A 23,058-nucleotide genomic window follows, 5' to 3' on the forward strand; every position below is an offset into this window, starting at 1 on the left:
TGCGAATGCGTTTGTGGCGCAATGGGTTAAACGCTCGGCGATCTATCGTCGCGGACCGAGAGGTCGTGGGTTCGATTCCCAAATTTTGCATGTTTGTGGAACTTTTTCTTCTGGTTTCTTTCTTTGTATTATGTTCTATGACGTATTTCCGTGACGGAAATACGTCAGTGAAGTCTTGGTGGACCCCGGAATAAAACACTTTCGTGTTAAAAAAAAAATGCATATCGAAAATGAAATGCCCCTTGCACACATTTGTGTAACTTAACTGCCGCGCCGGACGCGGCAAGGTCGTTTCGTTGCCGCGTTGCTATACGACAGCCACCATAACGACGGGTACAGTGTGACGGCTGATTCGGTCTCCCATTCAAGCGTGCAGGCGCTTAGCCCGACCAGTTGCCTTGTTTCGAGCTCTTCGACATCTTTACCTTAATCTCAATTCTGAAGTGTACTGCGCGAAATATCCACCCTATGGTGCACTCCAAAAAGTACTTCTTGAGGAGGTTTTCTTTATTCTCTCGAGTAGCATGCCAGGAATTTGGCTAAGCTAACCTCGCCAGCTCCCATTACAACCTTTTCTCTCTCTTTCTCGGCATCGTTCACGTGCGAATCTTCTGTAACAGATTGAGTATAAATATGTTATTATGCGGTCGCCATCCTCTACCAGAGCATCAGGATCGCCTGCCGAGACATTCCCTGCACGCACTGCAGCGGTTGTGGAACATTGATGGAGTACAGAGAAACGTGCAACCGAAAGCGAAGTAATCTAACGTAATCGGCGACTCTTTAGCGTATTTAACGTATGATGGAAGTATTAACTAAAATATTCCGTTTTTTTTTTAAATTTTAATCCTAACTTGGGCCGCAATACTTGTTCACGGATGCAGCCGCGCACGAAGTCGCCGATTATTTGACGCCTCTTGCTTTATTATTTTTTCTGTACATACGCCTTGCGGAAAGTCCACCGAAAAAAAAAAAAAAAGAACAAAAGTTGCTTCAGTTTCCACAGCGTTGCGCTATAGTATATAGTTGTACTGCGAGATCGAGTACGAAACAAGGTATAGAACGCATTCACTTTTGACCCATACGTCTGTTCATGCACTGTGCGTTACTTGACTGCTCGTCTAAGTCCACATGGCTGGTTTCATCGTAACAATTTTCGAACAGTCTCATAGCTGAAGTAGCTGGTTTGCAAGACGAGCTCGACGTCGACTGGCCCAAGCGTCCCTGGTATCACCTGAACCGTTGCGGCTGCACTCGGTGGGTTTTTCCCTTGCGATGTCGAAGGCATTGGCCTCGCTTTCCCCGCTGTCTCGTGACTCTGCGGTGTCTTGCTCGATTTCGAAAACACGCACGTGAACGCGTGCGCGTGAGCCTGGTCTCCGATACATTCATATGTAGAGCAGCAGCTGTTGCAGCCGTGTCTCCAGCTGGTGAGGCGAATAAGTCGCGAATACTCTGTAAATAGCATCGCCCGTGTAAATGACATTGCCTGAACGCTTTACCTGCTCTTGTTTTGACATTAGTGGTGAATCTGTCTTGCATTGAAGGTATTTTTGATATTTTGAGAGTGTAGTTTGCTTAAAACTGACAATCAGTGGTGAGTCTAACTTGCAATCTTAGCATCTTAGCCCTTTTGTTGCTACTGCCACATACTGTGGCTCGTAGACCTTTGTCAAGCTGCCGACAGGAGCTTTTTATCTTGGTAGACCACTCAGATGTTCTGCTTCGATCTGATAGCACTTCTTTTTGGTCATCTGTGCAAGAATTTTTCAAGAGCAATAAAACACCTGCACAAGAAGTTAACGGGGAGAACCGTTACAGATTGAAATACCCTTCTTTCCGCAGGGCGTGGAAGGCCACTTTTCGGTGAGGCCACTTTCCGGCGTGACGCGTATTCTGGAACAGTCACTGTGGGGAAACCTTTTTTAGATTTCGGTGCTCGGCGACTTGACGATATTTAATTTGTAGGCTGGCGTTCCACGCCGTCAGCGAATTCTTGTAATTATTGCAATGACAGCTTGTGTACTGAACAACGTGATCGCTGTCTAAAAAAGAGCCTACAGGCGCCCATCTGCAGACTCTCGATATATAGACAGTCTGTGCAATGCCTATAGTCTATAAGTCCTCAGTTTATGGACTAATTTGACCTTACACTTTCGAACTACTACTGTCCTTTAAAATAATTCCGGCAGAACTAATCTGACAATGACTGTCGACGTTATTGCGATTAGCGTTCAATCAATGTAGTGACACACCGTATTGATGAATGCACCTTTATTTAGAATCTGTAGTCGTTTCGAGATTTCCATTGCTTCGTCTACATGCGACATACACTGTTTTCTCGATCGGCCTACTTTGCTATGACACTCGCTCTCCAGCGTCGACAATGACGGCATGACGATGGGGTGACGGTTTCCTAAATGATGACGATGGTATAAAGCTGACAGCGTGACGCCGACGCCGTGAGGACAATGAGATGACATCGATGGCGTGACAACTGCACGACTGTCACGGCATCAGAGTCGATGCATTAGCTCCTCCTGAGAAGTGGCATAAGGGGGAGGAGTCTGGTGCCTGGCTTCAGAGGCCGGATCAAACAAGCAAAGAGCAGTAATTTGATATTATCTCTCAACCGCACAGCAAACTGGCGTTATTAAGTAGTAGCTGTGAATAGGTTAGACAGAAAAAGTATGAAAGTGACAGTTTCAAAGAAAAGGTGTAACAATGTATAACAATTACGATGTGCAGTCGTAACAATGAACTATAAATGTCTATCGGTACCAGCTAAAGTTCCAACAGTAATCGGGAAATAAAATATTTAGAGTCCACAGTCCAAAGAATCAAAAGTGATGTACAGTAAGCCGGGCGCGTCGACAATCCGTCCACACCGATGCGACTCGTAAGTGGCCCTCGAAGTCGGCGCCTCGACGTCGGCGGCTGGCTTGCACGGCGCCTGGCGGTGTTCGGTGTCGGGACGTGATGTTGGCCGCCTGTTTGCCCGGGAGTTGCTCGGCGTTCATTTATCGTCCCCGGAGCAGACTGGTGAAGTGTCGGATCGGCTCGTTTTTATAAACCTCTCGAGGCGTCCGCATTCACCTCTAGCCGTCCAGACGCACACATGAAAGCATACGCGCTCACACAGGTTCTGGCCGTGGTTCAGGCTCCGCTGGCGGTCACCTTCACCCGCAGGCAATTTAATCACGCACAAAACAATAGCTGCGGACGAAGACGGCTTCACGTAGTCAGGCGTGCTTCCACCGTAGCTCGGACTCTGCTAGCGGTCGTCTTCACCGGCAAGCAATTTAGTCACACAAAACAACAGCCACGTACGCACACAGCTCAACGTGCTCTAGATGTATACCAAAGATCACGTTCGCTACCGTTTACGCGAAAAGGAGCTGTACGTAGTTTTGCGGTTAATTCTTAGAGAAGCGACGCTTAATAGGCGTGTATACTTAGGAGGCGGGTAGGTGGAGAATTAAAGAAATAACGTGACTTTTGTGACAATGACTATTGTATCGGATGACGACGCTGGAGCGACCACGACGGTATGGCAACCAATGCATGACGATGTCAGTGTAAACGGCGGTATAAAGATTGAACGACGGCAGGATGACTTCGATTGAATGACGAAGGAATAACGTCGATGGAAAGACGAAGGTGGTATGACGATGACGGAATAACGAGAGTCGTAGGACGAAACTGGAATGACGTCAATGGAACCACCATGGCAGCATCACGCTGTAGACAACTTGGATCACTGGGTCGGCGTAAGGGCTAGATAAATAGATAGATTCAATGTACCTGAAGTATATGGGTAAAGGATGCTAATTGCATTAAAAAACACGAAAGAGTCAAAGACGTCGTTTAAAAGCCTGCACACACTATGTCAATTGTTTTGATAACGGACAAGACATCGCAGGCAAATTAAAACTGCGTGGGAATACAATATCTTTCTTTTTAAAGCTGTTGAAGCCGTGCGTAATGTGTCTGCTGAATCCCTAAAAAAAAAAAAAAAAAAAAAAACGCCGAGCGAGAGCGTTGCCTAGCAACCACCTCAAGGAGCGGCGTGTGCTTCGCCTCATCTCCGTACCGTGCACATGTTACGTTGGAGAGGGAAGGAGAGCATGCGAGCGCTATGCTTGGGAGAGAGAAAGAGAAAATAATGAGAGCGAGAGAGATAGAGAGAGAGAAATAAATTGTAGCAGCACCAACGAGGCAACGCGCAGAGCTGCTGCCTTTCGCGTTTCCCCGTTTACCCGCGTTCGCGCTGAACGCGGGGTGTCCGTGATGAAGTCCGTGACTGCAGCAGGTGCCTCTGGCGGCGGCTCGGCAGGTTTCGACCAGCCACGCCCCGGCAAGTGTGTAGGTGCAGCTTGGCCGTGACGTCACCGGGGAGATAAAGCTCGGAGCCGCCGCGACGGCGGCAGAATTCTCGTTGACTCTGTGGCGAGTACATGTACCCTTGACATGGGATGACCAAAGAAGATGCGGACACCCAAAGAAGAAGCCGCTCATCTTGAAGCGCGTCGCGCGGCCAAGCGAGAATCTGCGCGTCGACGGCGAGCCGATTCGGAATATCGCACGTGCCTAGCAGCACTTAGCATTTCCTAGCAAAACTTGGCCAAGCCTAGTAAAACCTGGAAGAAAAGCTAGGTCGATCACCAGCTCCGCTGTTTACTGCAGCCTTGCAACACTAGTGCAAGCTGCGCACGTTGTTTTTCCCCCCCACCAAATCCGTATCTGCAGAAAGTTTTCACGTATTCCGTCCTCCTTCTCTTAAGGCCTTTTCTGTGCCCCTCCCTTGCAGAGTAGCATGTGGGCGAATATATCTACGCTGACTATATATATATATATATATATATATATATATATATATATATATACAGGGTGTCCCAGCTATCATGCAGCACCATTTAAAAAAAGAGGAACGGCGTTACATGAAGCAAACATTGTGCGTATTGTTTCCAGTGCAGTGGAGTAGCCGCTAGTAATTTTTTCGTTACTGAGATTTAATTAGTTAATTGTAATTAATTATCTAACTCGAGAAGTAATGTACTCATTATCAAAGTGTCAATGAGAAAATTGTAGAGCGACATGGAAAAACTCCCGATACAGCATTCTGTTGCTCAATACGTGCTTCATAAATGTGTTTTTACGAGTGTGAAAGGAGCCCGCGAATACACGCAGAATTGCCGCTCGACTGGCCGCTCGAGGCGCTTTGCGTGTATTCGCGGACTCCTTTCACGCTCGGAAAAACGCATTTATGTAGCACGTACTGAGCAACAGAAAGCTGTATCGGGAGTTTTTCATGTTGCTCTACAATTTTCTCATTGACACTTCGATAATTAGGACATTACTTCTCGGGTTATATAATTAATTACAATTAACTAATTAAATCTCAGTAACGAAAAACTTCCTGGCGGCTACTCCACTTCACTGGAAACAATACGCACAAGGTTTGCTTCGCGTAACGCCGTTCCTCTTTTTTTTTTTTTTTAAGTCGTGCTGCATGATAGCTGGGACACCCTGTATATAATTACTGTGTGTGTTGTTACGGCGCAACTAAGAGTGGCGCCAAAGTCAGAAGACGACGATTTGACGTGTCGAGGTGTAATCGGTATCGACAGCCATCTTGTTGTACACCGTTGCCTTCCTTGTAAATAGTGTAAATACATCTTTATATGTGACTTCCGCAACGTTACAATACTATTCTCTCTCTTTGTCTTTGATAACGGAGTATTGAGCATCATTCAAATTATGACGCCAAGAAATCTCCTCCCCCCTCCCCCTTTATCTTTCTCTCTCTCGATACGCCTAGGTGGTTCGGCTCGCTTGGATCTCACGTCGAGCGAAAGTGCTGCGTAAAAGCGACCGTTCCGTAGTAGGTGGTATGCAGGCAGCTTACAAAGAAGGCGTCGCGCGTGTTTAGAGAGCCGTGTAGCGTGAGCGTGAGAGCGTTTCGCGCTTACAATTGTCCAAATGCGCGGACCGCTTCTCTTCGAACATGCCGTAAGAGTTCGGGTGCGCGCGCGCACAATTCCCGCAAGCGAGGACCGTGCGGCTCTTCTTTTTTTTTTCTCTTCTATTTCCTCTTACGTAAGCCTCGTTCGAGGAAGAAGAGCTGGGCGTCTGCTCCGTCCGCATCTGGGCGCCGTCAACCGTGGAAGCGGCGCTGCGCTTGGCGTATACGCACCCCGCGTCGCGCTTCGTTTCCAACGTCGGCGCGCTCCGTTAGCTAGACGAGTGCGTATGCTATACACACACAGACAGCCGTCTCGTGTCGTGTCAGCGTTTGAGGGACGATCCGTGCATGCATCCTTCCGTCTATGGTGGAGCAGACTTAAATCGGCGATATCCGCCACGTTTCATTGCTGCTCTCGGTATAACGCTGTCAGTTTCCTTTCGCTGTAGCTGCAAATTGAACCTTAGTGGTATATAGTCGTCCACGTACATGGAGGGCAGTAGAGCGCAGGCGCAGCTTGTTCCTTATTGAGGCGAAAGCCTTATATGCCTCATTAGTCAGTAGACCTTGAGCGAAAACGCATCGACGACGCGAAAGGCATACAAAAAGGCTGCGAACCCTCGACCTTTGGTGGGAGTCGAACCCACCACATTGGCGGCAATTCAGGCGAGGTTAATTAAGGCACATGTAATTAAGATAGTTAAGGCACTCGAATCCACGACCTTGGGTGGGAGTCGAACCCTCCACGCTTGGAATTAAGAGGGATGACTAAACGAAGTACACTAAGCGAACTAAAGGGGATGACTAAGCGAAGTAGACTAAGCGAATTAAGGGGGGATGTACACGTAACGTGTACGTCTTTAATGCACCGGCCTTCAAGTCGTCTTGGGGATGACATAAGAGACCCTGTGAATTTTTGTTTCACTATGAGGGTTTGGAATTCACATTATGGACAGTTCTCACATGTGCCGTCGTGTGTGTTTCCTGACCTCGTAAACCTTCGCGCCGGAGTTCATTCTCGTGATGGTGCCGCGTACAGACTCGGTGGCCCTCAAACCCGGGCCGCGGGCCGCACACGGCCCGCGAATTACTTTCGTGCCGCCCGCTTAACCCTTGTAAATACACACCCCGTTAATTGTCAATATCGGATAGCCAAAGCCTTAGGCAGGGCCATCTGACTACCAGAGCATGCCAGTGTTGGCTTCCCGAGATAATTGCCATGTGGTACTTAGTATGCGGCCCAATGCCTGACGTATTTTCGAGTGCTATGTCATGCTAATCAGGCAGACCGCTCTATTGGAGACCGTCCAACGTTTGTATAGCGAAAAAGAAGGAAATTGTTCTTAGCAGAGAAGGTTGCGTTTGAACGCGGCAGACGTTGCGCAAGCTGCGGCTTTTGCGAAGCGCAACTTTTGCGATGTACGTCGTTTATATATAGTGACACGGGCTTCGTAATACCCTCTCCGATGCGAGTAACTTACGGTGCAAATCATATTTTGACACTTAGTCGGTGAGATCATGTGCCAATAATCTTGCTGAAAGAAGCGTATACTTTTTGTAGATCTGGTAACACGTGACAGGGAAGGAGTATAGGAGCATGTATGGAAAGGCAGACGGTGTACCTTTCCATCGAGTGGCCGTGGTACTGGTATATCACTGTGGGAAGAATAGACCCGTACATGGGAGGCCGCGCCACTTTTCATTGAGCTGAGCAAATGATCTCGTGCAGCGTTTACTTGCCTATATCCTGTTGTTGATTCGTGCTTTTATCGCACACATTCTGTGATCGAGTGTGAAGTTTTTTTTTTTTCTTTGCAAGATTAAATAACAGAGATATTATGTTTTACGTGCCAAAAACCGCGATCTGATTATGAGGCACGCCGTATAGTGAGGGACTCCGGATTACTTTTGACCACCTGGGGTCCTTTAACGTGCACCTAAATCTAAGTGCACAATCGTCCTGGCGTCTCGCCCCTATCGAAATGCTGCCTCCGCGATTGAACGCATGGCCTCGAGGTTAGCAATGCAACGCCATATAGTCGCAAAGCTAGCGCGGCGGGTACTGAAAAATCTAATACTTCGCATATCGAGGTTGCCGCGTTAGTTACCATTGTTCGGCAGATACCGTGTCTCCTGTCTCCACGCCATTATGCATCTCAATATATTGAGAAGCCTAATGTCGTTTTTTTAGACGGGTTGAATTTCTTATTTTTCGCTATAGCTTCGTTCAAAGATTGATTTTTTAAAACGTACGCGATCCATGGACTATGAGGGACGTCGTACACAGGACACCTTCGGGTCAATTTTTTAGCGTGCACCCAAATATGGTACACGAGCATTTTTTGCACTCGCCTTATCCGAATGCTGCGGCAGCGGCCGGGAATTGAACCCGCGACCTCGTGATCAGCAGCAGAACGTCATAGCCACTGCGGCGGTGATCGACGTTTAATTACGACCAACAGCTAAGGAGCCTCAGCGAGTATAGTTGTCAAAATCTGAGGCGGTGACAGGTAGCTGGTGGTTCGGAAATTCGGTGGTGTACCGTCGCCACCAATCTGTCGCCGTTTTATCGTTTTTTCTTTCTGGCTCGCGATGCTTGGTGTCAGTCAAGAGAATATGTTTGGCGTTTAAGTGTATAATTGAAATCATATGTCTTCAACCGAATGAGCCATTATGGCAGTTTACCTTAAGGGTCTAGTGAGGTCATATGAATTCGGGCGGGCTCATCAGTTCTGTTTTACGATATAGACTCGAAGCGGTGAGGAGCAGTGCGTATGACAGCGTAACTAAGTAGGGGAAAACGACGTAGCCACACAGTTTTACCTCTACAATACCAGCAAGCCTATAACCATCCACACTTATGACAGCCTGAGCTCTTTGCAAAAAAAAAAAAAAAAAAAAAAAAAATCGCTTCGAGTTAAGACAAGTATTCCGTGGGCTGTGTAAACTTTTGTGGCAAAAGATAACCCGTGCTGCCATTTTACATATTTTCTTCACGTAGTACCTAGTTCGTTGACACGACACTAAAACAAGCGAATAAAGCGAAAACGAAATCAGTCCTAGCATATTAGGAATTATTGCATTATAGCAGAGTGAAGGGCTCTGGTTAGTTAACCGCCAGCTAAAGGGCAGGAGGCAAAGCGGCGCGCGCTTCAGCACCCAACAGTTGTAACGCATATGGGCTATATAGTAACTGGCTCGGATTCGGACGTCTCTCCATGCATGTATTTTCCCCGCGAGGTGGCCGTTTTAATTACAGACGGACCCGGATATATCGAACACACATATAACGAATTATTGTGTATATACGCAACAGCTGTAAAATGCCCCTTGAAAATATCTGTGTAAAGCTTTTATTTCATATATCGGCATTGCCTATATGTGGAACATTTTTGTGATCCCTATCAGATTCGATATATCTGGGTTCAACTGTAGCCGCGTGTATGCGTGGAGCGCGCCGCGACGTTTGCTCAAGCCTGATCGTTCTCGCAGCTGCTTGATCGTCTGGGCACACGCCGCAAAGTCCTGCATGCGACGGGCTATTCAAATGACAAACACTCTTATCGGTGTCGTTCCCCGTCATATATACGCTGTCTCGGCGTTATGAGTACTAAGCCCCTGTTATTTTTCTTTTTCCCCCTTCGCCCTGCCTGGCTCTGTCGTCATCAGCATTTCCTTGAGTTTCGCCAGGGCTGCGCTTCTCGACCCCCCCCCCCCCCCCCCCCCCCCTTTTCGTTCCCCTACCTCTTTTTTTTTTTTTTTCCTCCGCAGTTCATTGGCGTCATTGCTACGTCAGACTGTGTGACGTAGCACGCGACATCAGAAACGCCTTGCAGCTGCTTTTCCTGCCTGTCGGTCGGTGATATAGCTGGAAGCTTTGCCGGCCAGGCGCGTTATTTAATAACTTGGAACGTTAATGTGCTATAGTTCTGTTGTGAGCATAACTGAAGCACTCGCAAAAATCTTCGTAGCTGCTTCCACTTTGTGGCTGTTTGACGCGGAGACCATCTGTTTGCCCTATATATAAAGAAACGACGGCTTCTGTGAAGATGACATTGCATTTTCTTCTTCTTTTTTATATTGTGGGTTACTTACTTGGGCATTGGTTTGTTGTTATTGCGGGTGGCCTATGCTTGTGCCATTCTAAGCGTGCACCATTGTGCTTTCTGTTTGTGTAATATAGTGCGCAAATAAAGTCATTTTGCGCGCGTGACCTATATATTTGCGCGCGAAACTTACTTTTCGTTGCACGGCTAACCACAAAATTGAACGCACCTGCGGTTGTTGCGTCAGTTTTACTCCATGGGGAAAGATTATGCACTCTTTGGCTGCCAGTACAGCGGTGCCGCGTTTTATGGGGATTTCGTTATCCCGATAAGGATCGCGAATCTCTCGGACTCGCGGTGGTTTTCCTCAAAGCACAACCACTGGCTTGCTGGTTGCGATTCGAGCGTTCAGAGGACGTAATCGGATTTAGTATATACGCAAAAACTGAATTTATGGTCTAGGCAGGCCCTATACCGTTGAATTGCAGGGATGGCTGTTTCAAACGCAAAGTAAGAAAAATGTGGCGGTGCTGTACGTCAGCACACGGCATGGATGTCAATGGTGGCCTCGCAGCAATGTCATTGTTGTGTATAATTGGTTTTTGACTGCAGACGGACACATTCGCTTAAATGTCATGACGGTGTAAATGATCATGATCTTCGTGCTGTGAAATGAGGCCTTGTGTTCTTGTACAGTGAACGAGGGTAACCTTTGCAGCGATATATTGCGGCGATAGTCGTATGTGGACATGAATGTCCGTAACCCGCACCCTGTATCCACGGCAGGCAACTGGTACACTATACGGATAATGACTTTGCGGGTGTCAAAGTTCGAACATATATTGAGCAACGCCGTGTAACTCGACGCGTTCACCAGTTGTGCCGATGCAAGAACTACTCCGGCGCGCTTCGTAAACGAGACAGTGTGTAGCGTGTGGCAGTCATTGCGACATCTCCCCGCTTGGCGGTTCGTCTTCTGTCTTGCTTTTTAGGGATCGAGCGTAACCCGAAGCCTCATGGTTTTGCATTTTTGTCCCGATGTTTTTGTCGCAATGTCTTTGTCACAAATACATCGTGACAAGAACATGTGATAAATGGGATCGCGGAGTCGGCGCCTCCAGCAAGTCAGAAATTCCTGAACAGACAACAAAACCACTTTTAACGTGCACGCAGGTGAAAAATCTTGTCGTACGTCTATATATTTATAATACACGTTGATTAATATCCATGATGAGCTGTGTTGACCTGCACACCTGCTGCGTATCACATCGTCCAACTTGTGGCAGTGAACCCCCGTTGAATACACCATGAACTGATGAGCCCTTGCTCAAATGCTTCGTGCGAGATGTGATAGTAGCTACGTATTGTGCAAGCTTAATTGCATCCGAGAAGCCTTGTCTCTGGAGCCGTATTCGCGTTGGGCGAAGTCGCATCCATGCTAAATCCGAATGCGATGTTCGCGCACAGCTGCGACAGCACTCCCGAAGAAATTCCCTTGAGCGAAGCTCCATAGCTCGGCGCCTGAAGTTTGTGTTAAAAAACGGCCGGGTGTTGTCACCTCTGCCATATATGTGACCGCGAAAGAATGTGAAATATCGGTGTGTGCGGCTTGATTGATACCCGGTTGCGAAAGGAGGATATGTAAACACGGCAAATGCGCCTAATAATTTACTTGAAGGATGCGACAATGGATCGCTTTATCTTATATGTCTTGCGGAAAAGTGAGGAAGGCTGGCTAAGCTAGTCTCATCGGTGTTTCCTCCCCCGACCTCCGTTGTGGTGCCAATTAAGCTTACGTTGCTGCGCGTCGGTCTGTTTATCGAATAGTTTGCATGCAAGTCGCGGTTGCTCGTTCGTCGCATAATCGTCACTCATCTCGTTGTCGTTATGCTGAGATTTGTGACGGATTGCGCCGAACCGCGCGGCGCGTGCATTGCTGCCTGTGATGCACGCGCGCCCGTGCACGAGATCGTCCTTCGCACCGCGGTTTAGCCTCGTTTGGTCGAGAAAAACCGCGCATTGAATTAATGATCCATTTTTGTTGTTGCTGCTTTCGGCGACGCGTCGACAGCTGCTATCTGCTATATAGTATCAGGACAATCCGCGCGGCTCACGCCTCGATTTCCTTGTTCCCCAACTCCTTACGAGCGGACTCATGACGCGAGTGTTTTTTTTTTCTCGTTTTTTTTATTTGGAAGCCACGTGTTATCAATATCTTCCTCGTGGTTGCTTTTATGCGACCTGTGATGGAACGATCTTTGCGCCAGACAACAACGAAGATGATTCGCGTCGCAAACGATCGCCGGATGCTGTTATTGCTGAGGAGCACATGACTATATAGCTCTAAACGTCCTGGTGAGGTTGAGTGCATTTCCCTTTACGAAAGTATTCCACGGTGATGTTACCCGAGCGCGCGTCGTGGAATGAGTCCACTCGCGGCGGCGCTGAGTCGACGAGATGAAGCGATCATTATACACGAGATGGCCGTCGTCTGCCCGGGCCTGTGTGCGACTGCTGCAAGCGTGCCGGCTGCTTTCAGCATGCTCCGAGTGTCGCCCATTGTTTGAGGCGGGGTCATGTCCGCTTCTGGAGCGAGGCAGGCAGACACGCACAGAAGCGCAATGTGCGTTGTTCCGCGCGCGACCAACGATTGACAATAGAAAGCAGATGCTCTCGAAGACCCGTGTACTCTGCCGGCGTGCGCTGGGCTACACGCAGCGGTGCCTTGCGAATGTTTTGTGAAAGGTGCCGAGGAGATATTGACCTTTTCGATGCTTATATTGTGAAGTCCAAATGTGTGCAGAATGCTACTGGTGGGGCTGCTCTCGCTCTCCTCTTCTCACTCACTCACAAGCTCCCAAATTCGCACTTCAGAGCACGCGGTATACGAACACGCCAGCGCAGAGTGTGGCGACGCTATAGTGAGAACATCGGTAAAGCGGCCACCACGCGAACACATTTCTCACAAGGATCCGACGCGAAAGCGTCAAATGACCCATTTAGTGAAAAAGCGAAACGGCACCTAGGGTTCCCATTGGCTGCGACGCCGCGTTACGAGCGCGCCTCGACGGAGCAGAGCGGGCGAAAGGATACACCTGATGCTGCATTAGCGCGCCAGGCGTTGCGTGCGGGAGAGGGCGTCGCCGCGACGCCACGTCACTTTCGCGCTCGCAAGCCTTTGGTATATATTCGCGTTCCTTGTCCGCGCAAGCTCTCGTCTGCGTTCTAACTGCGCTTCGGTAAGGCCAAATCATAGCGCGTCAAGTGTCTCAACGCGCTCGCTTTGCTCGCGTGGAATTCATAACTCGAAGAACCGCTCAGCGGCGTTCAATTGGGCATTAATGCTTTCGCATTCACAGCTCATAAGTGCTTGGGTGTCCTGAGATTTTTTTGGCGTTGTTGCGAGTGGTGTCCCAAGGTAAATATTTTCGTAACTCGAAACTGTGCAAGATAAGCTACCTGTAAAATGCTTCGCACAGCTTTTTTTTTTCTTTTTTTAGAGCGAATCTTTCTTGCTACCTGTAAAATGCTTTGCACAGCGAAGCTTTCTTATCATTTCCCTGACCTGAGGTCAAAACGCCGCGCTCCCGCAACACGTGAAAATCGTGCCAGAAGATGCAGTATAAGCCTTGTATCGGCTTATATAGTGCCTAATTTAGGCCACACATCCTGCACCCTTTCCACACCTGTAAGCGCTTGATAATCAGATCGTGTTTTTGGCATGTAAAACCTCAAGAGTTTTTACTATCATGAATATCTAATCAGCGCTTGTCGGCTGTGGCGTTTGACTAAAGATTGTACGCTACATGTATTACTTCACTGATGTGACTGATCACGCATGCGCATAGAAGCAGGTTATTTAAACCACGACGAAATCGTCAGCACAGGCTCTTTCGGCATTAGCATGAGCAGTTGCGTTTCGCAAATCACTGGAAAAAGGTGCCTTGACCAATCAGTTGGCGTCATCAAACCTATGTAACAGAGAGTGCAGAATACCCTTTCTCTGTGTTGTGAATGGCGCCCCCTCTGGCTATTCGGACAGCTGCGGAACAAGAAACGACCCAGAACCATGGACACTTCGTAATCAGTAAATACAGAGACATGTAGTACATTGTACGTACCATGTGTTGCGTTTCAATGCACCGTTCTCCAAGGCAGGATATACCTGATGTATGTCCACAATTTTTTAAAGCGAGAAACAAGTCGAATATTGATTTCTTAATCCAGCTTATGGCTTATTTTGGTTAATTTTTGCACCAACCGCAGGCTTATGTCTGCATTCTCGCAAACGGCCTAATCATTGGATTACTTTTTGTTTATATGTATATTGACAAAATAAATAAATTAATGCGGCAAGCAGGGACAAAAAAAGCTGCTTTAGTTTAGCCTGACGGGGTCCCATAGTCAATTTAAAAGCCAGTTTGACGCATAAGCGTGTATACATGTAATTAACCGTAATTCACACATGATTATTCTGTGCTTATCCATGTGCTTGGCCACTAAGGGATTCAGCCTGGTTAACCTCCCTGCCTTTCCCTTATGACTTCTATCTCTCTCTCTCTCTCTCTAATTGACGACAATCGTTTGTTCTTGGGGTTTGCAACGGAGAACAAAATAGTTGATAGGTGTCAACCGCCGTGCTTGTTTCTTTCTTTCTTCAACCACGCTATTTCTTTTCGCGGAATCTGAGCAGATAGGTGGCTTATGCACTTCATAATACCAGGCTCAGTATCCTGCTATCGCCGCAAAGGAATGCCCTGTCTTCTTCACCGTACCGCCACTCCACCTCGCTGTCTGGTGAGAAAGCTCCGTCACAGTTACGCATCACAGGAGCGTGACGGGCGCATCGGTTCGCGCGCTTTCGCGCCCGTAGACGGCAAGTTGAGCGTGTCGCGGTTGTGCGTTGCCGTACTCCGCGGTGTTGACGTCACCGTGTAACCCCGCTCCAAAGCGAGCGTCATCTGAGCAGCTGCAGTCGCCGTCACAGCGACGTAACTCGCCAGTCGTGATCACGGTTATATTGTCTCAGGCAGTCACACTTACATGATTGTGATTAAACAAACGTATGCAATGCGTTCTGCGTCCAGGCCGGTCTATCTTCAGGGACATCGAGGTGTTAGGAAAGGGGTTGCCAGTTTATTTGGATTACGAGTAATTAGAGAGGGTATTTGTTACTTTTCAGTACGTTACTTCGTCTAGAAAACATTAAGACGGAAACATTGAAAACATTGCCTCAAATGACGAATTTGCAGACGACGTATCCTGCATGTGCTGATTGTTATAGACACTTTGCGAACTGTGATGGTCACTGCTGAGAAAGAGCGTACATACAATTTTTGCGTAAATATACTTTAATTGCGGGGCAACTATAAGCTTGATTTATGGTCATATTTTACGGCATGACAGATGCCCCTCCACGCCTCATAAACAGAAGAAAAGTGTGTGCTTTACCAGAATATATTCGTAAATACTAAGGCTTGCGATGGAGCTTAGGTATACGCAAGGGCAAGGGAGTCATGCGACAGTAGTTTCAGCGTGACTTGCGCCCTCGTACTGTGGCAAATGAGGTAACTACATAACGAAGGGCCTGAGAGTCACAGGACCATTAGCGACAGCACGGGTGGCCGTTGTTGAACAGTATATACAAGTGTGTAGAATGCGCCTCTAAGTTCTGCTTACTCATTGATGCAAAGCCTTGACTTGCACATTTTTCTGACGCGTAATCCTTTCTGAAGTGTTGATATACGGTGGTGACGCCTTCCACGCACTGCTTGGGCATGCAGAATATTTCATAAGGCCGCGATAATAGTTGGTTGCCAGCGCTGTTATCTGTCTTTCACTTCGTCAGCGTACGTTGCATTGTTGTGCTGCGCAACATGGCTGATTTTGACTGTTTTCCGCAAGAGACCCGTGCAGCGCGACAGTACGTGTTTCTAGCTAGAATTCTGCTGATTGAACGCGACCTGTGGAGACTGTAGCCGCCGCGGTTTCACTTCACCAGCACGGTAGTGAGGCGAAGACAATGCGTGTTTGTGGGGCTCGAGCTGCAGTCAACGGGAAGCTTCTCGTGGTGCTGCAGCTGCGTAGCCACAGACCCTGTTTCGAACACGTGAAAGCAGGCTTGAAGAAAGCGCTGGTTGCCACTGCCCTGCCAACTCGCCCATCGTTCACTCTGCCCCTTCGACGGAAGGATGGTGCCCAGAGGGTAGCGGTATTGCAGCTGTCATTTGGCCCAGTAGGGCACAGTGAATTGATTCGGCAGGATGTTTTCACTTCTCATGCAGACCGAGTTCACGAGGAGTTTCACTACGCCACCGCTACCGCAAAGCGTGTTATTAATAGATAACACTTAGCGGACGGCAGGACAATAATGAATGGTAAGAAGCGTGTTTGTGTTTGCACCAGGACAAAGCCGCTTACCCTCCGACATCGAAAGGCAGAGGAAGATGAGAATGAAAATATTCTACTCTAAGAGTAGGCTTGAGCCAGATGCAGCCCCCAACTTATCCCCAAAATCCACCGCCAAAATACACAATGGCGCGCTGTCTTTGGCATTTACCTCACTGTTGCCTTTGAATCCAAGTACAGCGCCAGGAACTGTATTGTCATGATGGCGCCGACAGGGCCACTGTGCATGGCACTCGGAACGCGGTGACATTTGTAACCTATATTTCTGAGGAAGATCATCACGCTTATACTTTGAAGCGTAACAATAAACAGGAACATAAGAGACAACCATATATTTTTCAGTTTCTTAATGAACGTTTTTCTCATACCGATCAACGAAGTTTGAAGGGGATGGCCAGTGCCTCCATGCCCTCCATGGCCAATGCGCCGATTCGATTACCGCGGACAAATGAAACGTGAACAAGACATTTCGATGTAGAACGTCTCTCGCAAATAACTTTAGAGCACGATCCCTCACTAGTTGCCACTTACCCGGTCGCCTAGTGATGGCACACAAAGCGTACAAACCAAACTCATGTCGTCATTACACGAATTGACGAAAGCGGAAATGAAAGAACGCGTTCTGTTTAGCCGTAACTCGTTCGCGCTTTACACGACGTACGTATATAGTACATCGTGAAAGAGTAACAACGTGTACCGTTTCTGGGACCGGCGCAGTTCTATAGGAACAAGAATCCCCCTGTATAAAAACAAGACGATGCGTGCCGTAGTTAAACCGTCTCGGACTGCATGCTTACTATATTGCTTGCGAACTCTCTTGCGCCCGCATTTTGCTTTGGATCGCGAGACCTCCTTTTTTAAACAGGTTCATGTGCCGGGGCAAGGACGTTCGATTTCCCGGCAGACGCGAACGGCGTCCCGGTCAAGTGTGTCAGCCGACGGCCGATGTAAGGCCGACGTCCATCCTCCGCGTGTCCGTCCACATTTGACAGTGATCGCACGCGCGAACTAAGTTATGGGCCGCGCGGCTGATCCTTGCCTGTCTGGTCGTGAAGCGCGTCGAGATAAGAAGGTTTACCTGTTGTCCAGAAAGGGAGCTCGCAATAGCCGCCCGGTGTTTTCAAAAACCCTTATCTCTCCCCCTGCCCGGTGGTGGCACCGAGATGGCGGTGCCCCTTCGGTGGTTACGGCTCTCTCGCTTTGCCTGCCCAGCAGCCTCTCGGTGGGCGTTCAAATAAAGGTGCAAGTCGAACGTCACGCCGTCGTTATCGCCCTGGATGGCCTGACAATAACATTAATATTCCGTGCCGAAACTTACGACTTAGAAGGTCGTCGCTTTCGATGGACATCGCCTCGGGAAACTACGTGTCTGCGAGTGCTCATGTTCGAAAGCTTGGTGCACTTATGTAAGTGCAAACGCTGATGTTTTGAGTCTTGCCCTGATGTCCCGGTGTTCTCAACGCCTTCCTGGGGTTGCGTATTGGGAGCAAGGGTGAGGTCACGGTACTAACCATGAAAGGAGCTAATCAAAGGAGAGCGGTGACAAATCGCACATGGTCACTACTTAGTCGTGTCATTGCTAATGTTTTTCTTCTTCTTCACTATACGCACCGGTTGCCGGATGGTGTAATGGAGTATTCAGACAAAAGGGTAAAAGCTCGCTTCAAACAGGCGCTGAGAAGTGGTTTGTAATACTTAGTTGCATTGACGCCCATGTTTCTGTAAGTACTTTAACGCGCATTAATTTGATGGAATGCACTGTAGCGACGAGACCATTCGTTGATTACGCTGCTAACGAAGCGTGCTATAGGCACTTGCCAGGGACGGTATAGTTGCGTGGGGATTGGCCGCCATGACTATGAAGGAAATAATTGCTGAAATAGTACCGTGATTTCGCTCGGCAATCCTTAACGAGCGTCGAACGCTTTCTATTTAAACGAGGAACTGAAGTAACTACAGCGAGGAAATCGAGACAGCATCTAAAGACGCTGCCAAGTTCAGAACGGCGACGAGTGAAAGGACTCGTCCGTGCCTTTTGTTGTTCTCATTATTTAACCTAACCCACAGCCAACACCTGCTGCGTTTACAGCGGATCTCGAATAGTAACTCTCGGCGCGCTTTTCGCTGACGCGGAGGATGCACCGAGGCGTGTCCTTTTTTTTTATCCAAAAGCCGTGTTGAAAGTGGTGCTGCATTACGTGGAAGACGTTACATAAATAGAAAAAAGCGCGAGCACGAAACTGAAAGGGGATAGAAACTAGTGCGAGGTGCATCTCTCTCTCTCTCTCTCTCTGTCACACTTTCGCAGCGTTGATAAGCGAATATGCGGGTGAAGGAGTTCAAGAGAGGGAGATTGCGTGAGAGGGGTATCGGGTGTTCCGTTTTTTCCTTTGTTTGCTCCGCTGCTCGCGTGCCCGTCTTCCGCGAAAAAAACGCACTTCATCAAAGGTGGAGGCAGCTGCAGGGCGAGGGTGCGGAGCCCTTGCTCACCTCCTCCGCGAACTTCTCTGTGGGCAACCGGGCGACGACAAAAGGGTGGCAGCCGCGCTACGGTGTAATTGCCTCGGCGGCGGTCTTCGCGTGGCCGCTCGTCAGCTCATCTTCCCTGACGCCACTACTACGCTGCCGAAGCTTCGTCCACAGAGCAGCAGCCAGTGGGTCCCGCGCGTCACGACGACGCCAGTCGGCCTGCCGGCCGACAACGAACGACATTAAAGAACGAGATGAGGAAAACTTCCCCGGGACCTCCCTCTTCTTCTCCGCCGCTAGCGGTGTGGCATTGCGCACGTGCGCCGGTCGCGCTCTCGGAGTGTGTGCGAAGAGTGGAGGGGGGGTTGGAAAGGCCCCCGCGGCGGCGATCGTGCGCCGTGTGCGGAGCAGCCAGAGGCCAGCCCCTCGCGCGACGCTCCTCTTCTCCGACCGACGTTCGACCTTCACATCGGCGAGCGAGCGAGGTGCACCTCTCGGCCCACCTCTCCGCCCGCGGGTCGTGGAGAAGAGAAAACGAAGTAAAAGAAGAGGTTTAGTTGGTTGAGCGGCTCCTCGCCGGCCCGCGGGACAATAAATACAGAGACGGGGGAAAAAAGCAAAAGGCAAACAAGAAAGAAAAAGTGCCAGAGCACACCGGCGGCGATGCAAAAGAACAGCAGCAGCAGACAGGGGAGCCGAGAAGGGAAATAGCGCTGCCGTGGTGGTTGGTGGTGGTGGTGGCGGCGTCTGTCCGCGGTTGGACTGGAGGTGCGCGAGAGAGGAGGACCCAACCCGGAGGCACGAGAAGACTTCGCTTTCGGTCTCGCCGGTCGTCGTCGTCGTCGTGGTGGTGGTTTCTGGCGCGGTGTCTTCGCCGCCGCCGCATTGCGCGCGCGCGCCGCGCGCTTTTCGTTATCGGCTCAGGAGGCGCGTGTAAACAGGAGCGCCACGCTCGAGGCACGCCCGCGTCCCTGGAGCGCCGCGCAGCACTCGACGCGAAGGAGGATGCCTGTCGACGACGCCGTCACATTCTCCCGCAGTACTCGTCGTGCCCGGTGTTGTTGGTCTTGTGATACGCGAAGCCGCCGTCTGCGTTAAGACCATGGAAGTGTCTCGCGCCCATCGCCGTCGGCGGCGGCCGTCCCACCAGCGGCAGAAGCCGAGCAGCATCCGGCTCTGGGATCTCGGGTGGGGCCTTTGGGGAGCGTTCAAGTTCGTGCTGGCATCGCTGCTCGGCGAGCCGCTGCGGCGCGCCCGTCTTCTGACCGCCGGCGACACGCCTTCCTCGCTGACGTCTTCGCCCGAAAAGCAGCAGCAGCAGCAGTCGTCGCGGCGGCGGGTCTCGAAGAGCAGCTCCAAGGCATCCGAAGTATGCGGCCGCTCGTGGAATACGTGGGTGGCGGTGCTGGCCAGTCCTCGCGCGTGGCTGCGCGCCGGCACCGGTTTCGTCTGGTTGCTGGTCTGCCGCTGGACGTCGCTGATCAACTTGACCCTTCGTTGGACCTCCGCTTTCTTGTCGGCACTCAAGGATGCCAAGAGCACACGGTGAGCAGTCTGCAGCCGGTAAATGCGCTGCGCAACGCACCGATAAAAGAAAACGGCAGCGCGGGCACATGGTGCGAGGAATGGCGCTGTTGTTGTTGTTGTGGAAACACTTTGGGCATTTGTTTGTGAAGACGACGGAAGCAATGCTACTTATTTTTTATTTATTTCATTGCTTTCATTGTCATACGGTTTCACTAGCCTGCACCAAGATAGCAGCGGGATCGGGCCGTTGGTTTGTGGAAATAAACTGTCGGGGAAACAATCGAGAGACCGCGACAGGTTGCGTCGAACGGTGATGTTTGTACCTTCGCAACGCGTCCTATCACTATTGCCGGAAAAGGGATATTAGACTGCATGTCACCATTCACAACTTCACGGTACGCCACGCATACCGTGAAGTTGTGAATGTTGAGATGCAGTCTAATATCCCTTTTCCGGCAAATGGGCTCCATTTGTTCGTTCTGAGCTCCAGAACGTTCTGAAGGCCTTCCAGGTTTTTTCTAGCGTGCTTTCGCAAGTACCATTGCTTAATTGCGAGTAAGGTAACATTGTTAAGATGGTTATAGATTCCTAAGGACATTTTCCCAGCCGTCTTTCGTTTTTCTTCTCCGTAGTAATCGAAGGCTTATTCATAAGTTCATAGAGCGTGCCGAAAGAATTGCCGTTAGCAGAACATGCTAGACTGAACAACATGTCTTGATGCAAATGTGACGAAAACGTTTATTGCGCGTTCTTAAGACAGTGAGCTGTTATCGCTGTGAGCGTTCGTGACACATTAACCTGCATGCGTATACCGGCTGCGTATTTATAAGCCGTGTTGTTTGTTTAAATTTGGCTCGTTTAGTTATATGCTCTTTAATGTCGCCCGGACGTCAAATATGTGACATTGCTTAGTCGCAAGCAACGCGGTTAAATCCGTAATTGTTTCCTGCGGGATTTTATTTGATTACATCAAAGCTCCAGTTCCAAAAACATAGAGCCTCTGACGCGGGCCAGGGTTGGGAAAATGATTAATCCTAGAGCGTGTCACCTCGGCATCTTTGGACGTGCCTGCTGAATTGCAGTATGAGCATGCCCAACGCGTCGCGTTTGAGCCAGAGTCTGTACTTGTTCATTAATCGCATTTGCTCTGTCACCCCGTACGTGTTTTTATTCTACGCGATTTCTTTTAATGGGAAACGGATTCACTAAAGATCTATGGCAGATAGCGTAATTCTGTCACGCCTACTGGATTACTTGCAAAGGCGGACGTTACTTGCAGAACGAATCGCAGTGGGATGTAAGTGAATTAACAAAGTTCTACCAGTTAACTTCTTAAATATTCGCTTCATTGGCATATATGTAGCGATTTCGGAATTTAAGCCGCGCCGGGCAGTAGGGAAGTTTTATCTATTTAACGGAAATCCCGTGATTCGCACCCATTCCGAGAAATACGTTCTCAGAATCGGTGGCAAACTACACTGATGTTCCAGCGAACCCGTATCAGCACCACGAAAAAAAAAAAAAAAAGCGCAGTTTTTTGGGTCATGTACCCTGAGGTGAATAGTAAACAAGTTACTTAGTGAAACTCTGTTAATGTGCCATCACACAGCGATTTGTCGTGCAAGTAACGTCTACCTCATCACTTAACGCAGATGGCGTGAAATAATTTCTCCACCTGCCATACGAGATCTTTAGTACGTCAGTTTACATTAAAAAAAAAAAAATGAGTAGTAACACACCTGCTGTAGTGGGCGTTACGTAACGTTTAACGAAAGTAATATGTCATTTCACATTTGCTTCCCCGTTTCGGCCGTTGTACGGAAATAGCGAACACGGTGCGATAAGCAGGCATCTGTAACGACTACTCCGCGGTTCTTTACGCATATGATCTGATATGGGGTAAGTCCTTGCATACTAATTAGGTGATGCTCTAAGTGCCGGCGGCTGTAGCCGCGTTATCGGCCAGGCATGTGCGCACGCATGGTTCAGTATGCGTTACGAATCGGTATGCTCACAGCATGCGGTTCAAAACCGTTTGCGGTGCCGATGCCTCGAAGCAGGAGTCACGTACTAACGTGTGTTCCTTGTCGCGCGACACTGCGATCACGTTTCTTGGCTTTGCTGTTTGGACAGTTGTCTTCAAAAGTGTGCAGGCCGTTGCGCTCTTTTAAACGCTGTTTCTGGGCTCTTCTTTGGGACACTGTTGTTTTGGTGGGATGGCATCGGCTGGCGCTCCAACAGATCTGTCGACGGGGAAGACTCCGACTTATCCGTCGCACCTTTGCGGCTCTGGCGATTCAGTAGGACTATGTTATTGGTACTGTCCCACTGGCATATATGGCAGGGCTTGCAACGGGTCGTTGTCAGCAAGCGCAGTCTGGCCTTTGGAGGTTTTGAAAATGGGGCGGGCCGTGAGATTTAGAGAGGACAACATATAATCTCGGTCCCGGTAGTACAACTTGGGTTCGACATGAAGGCCCACGGACGAACCTTTCTTCAACGAACTATCGCGCTCATTATGAGCTACAAGACGCGACCGCTTTGCCACTTGCTTTCGCGTTGTAGCTCCTTCCGTTACCCCCGCCCCTCTAGCTTCTTTTTTTTTTTTTTTTGCTTAATTAAGCAGGTGTACTATTGAATACT

General features: G+C 49.2%; 1 protein-coding gene across 1 annotated transcript in view; it reads left to right on the forward strand.

The window, feature by feature from the left end:
* LOC119442861 (uncharacterized) overlaps window positions 1-23,058 on the forward strand; it is a 106,330-nt gene that overhangs the window by 24,560 nt on the left and 58,712 nt on the right. Inside the window, 2 exon segments of the mRNA XM_049663035.1 lie at window positions 18,868-19,073; window positions 19,830-20,433. Of these exon segments, the coding sequence (XP_049518992.1) occupies window positions 18,868-19,073; window positions 19,830-20,433 (810 nt within the window).

This window comes from Dermacentor silvarum, chromosome 2 (assembly GCF_013339745.2).
Source record: "Dermacentor silvarum isolate Dsil-2018 chromosome 2, BIME_Dsil_1.4, whole genome shotgun sequence".
NCBI lineage: Eukaryota > Metazoa > Arthropoda > Arachnida > Ixodida > Ixodidae > Dermacentor > Dermacentor silvarum.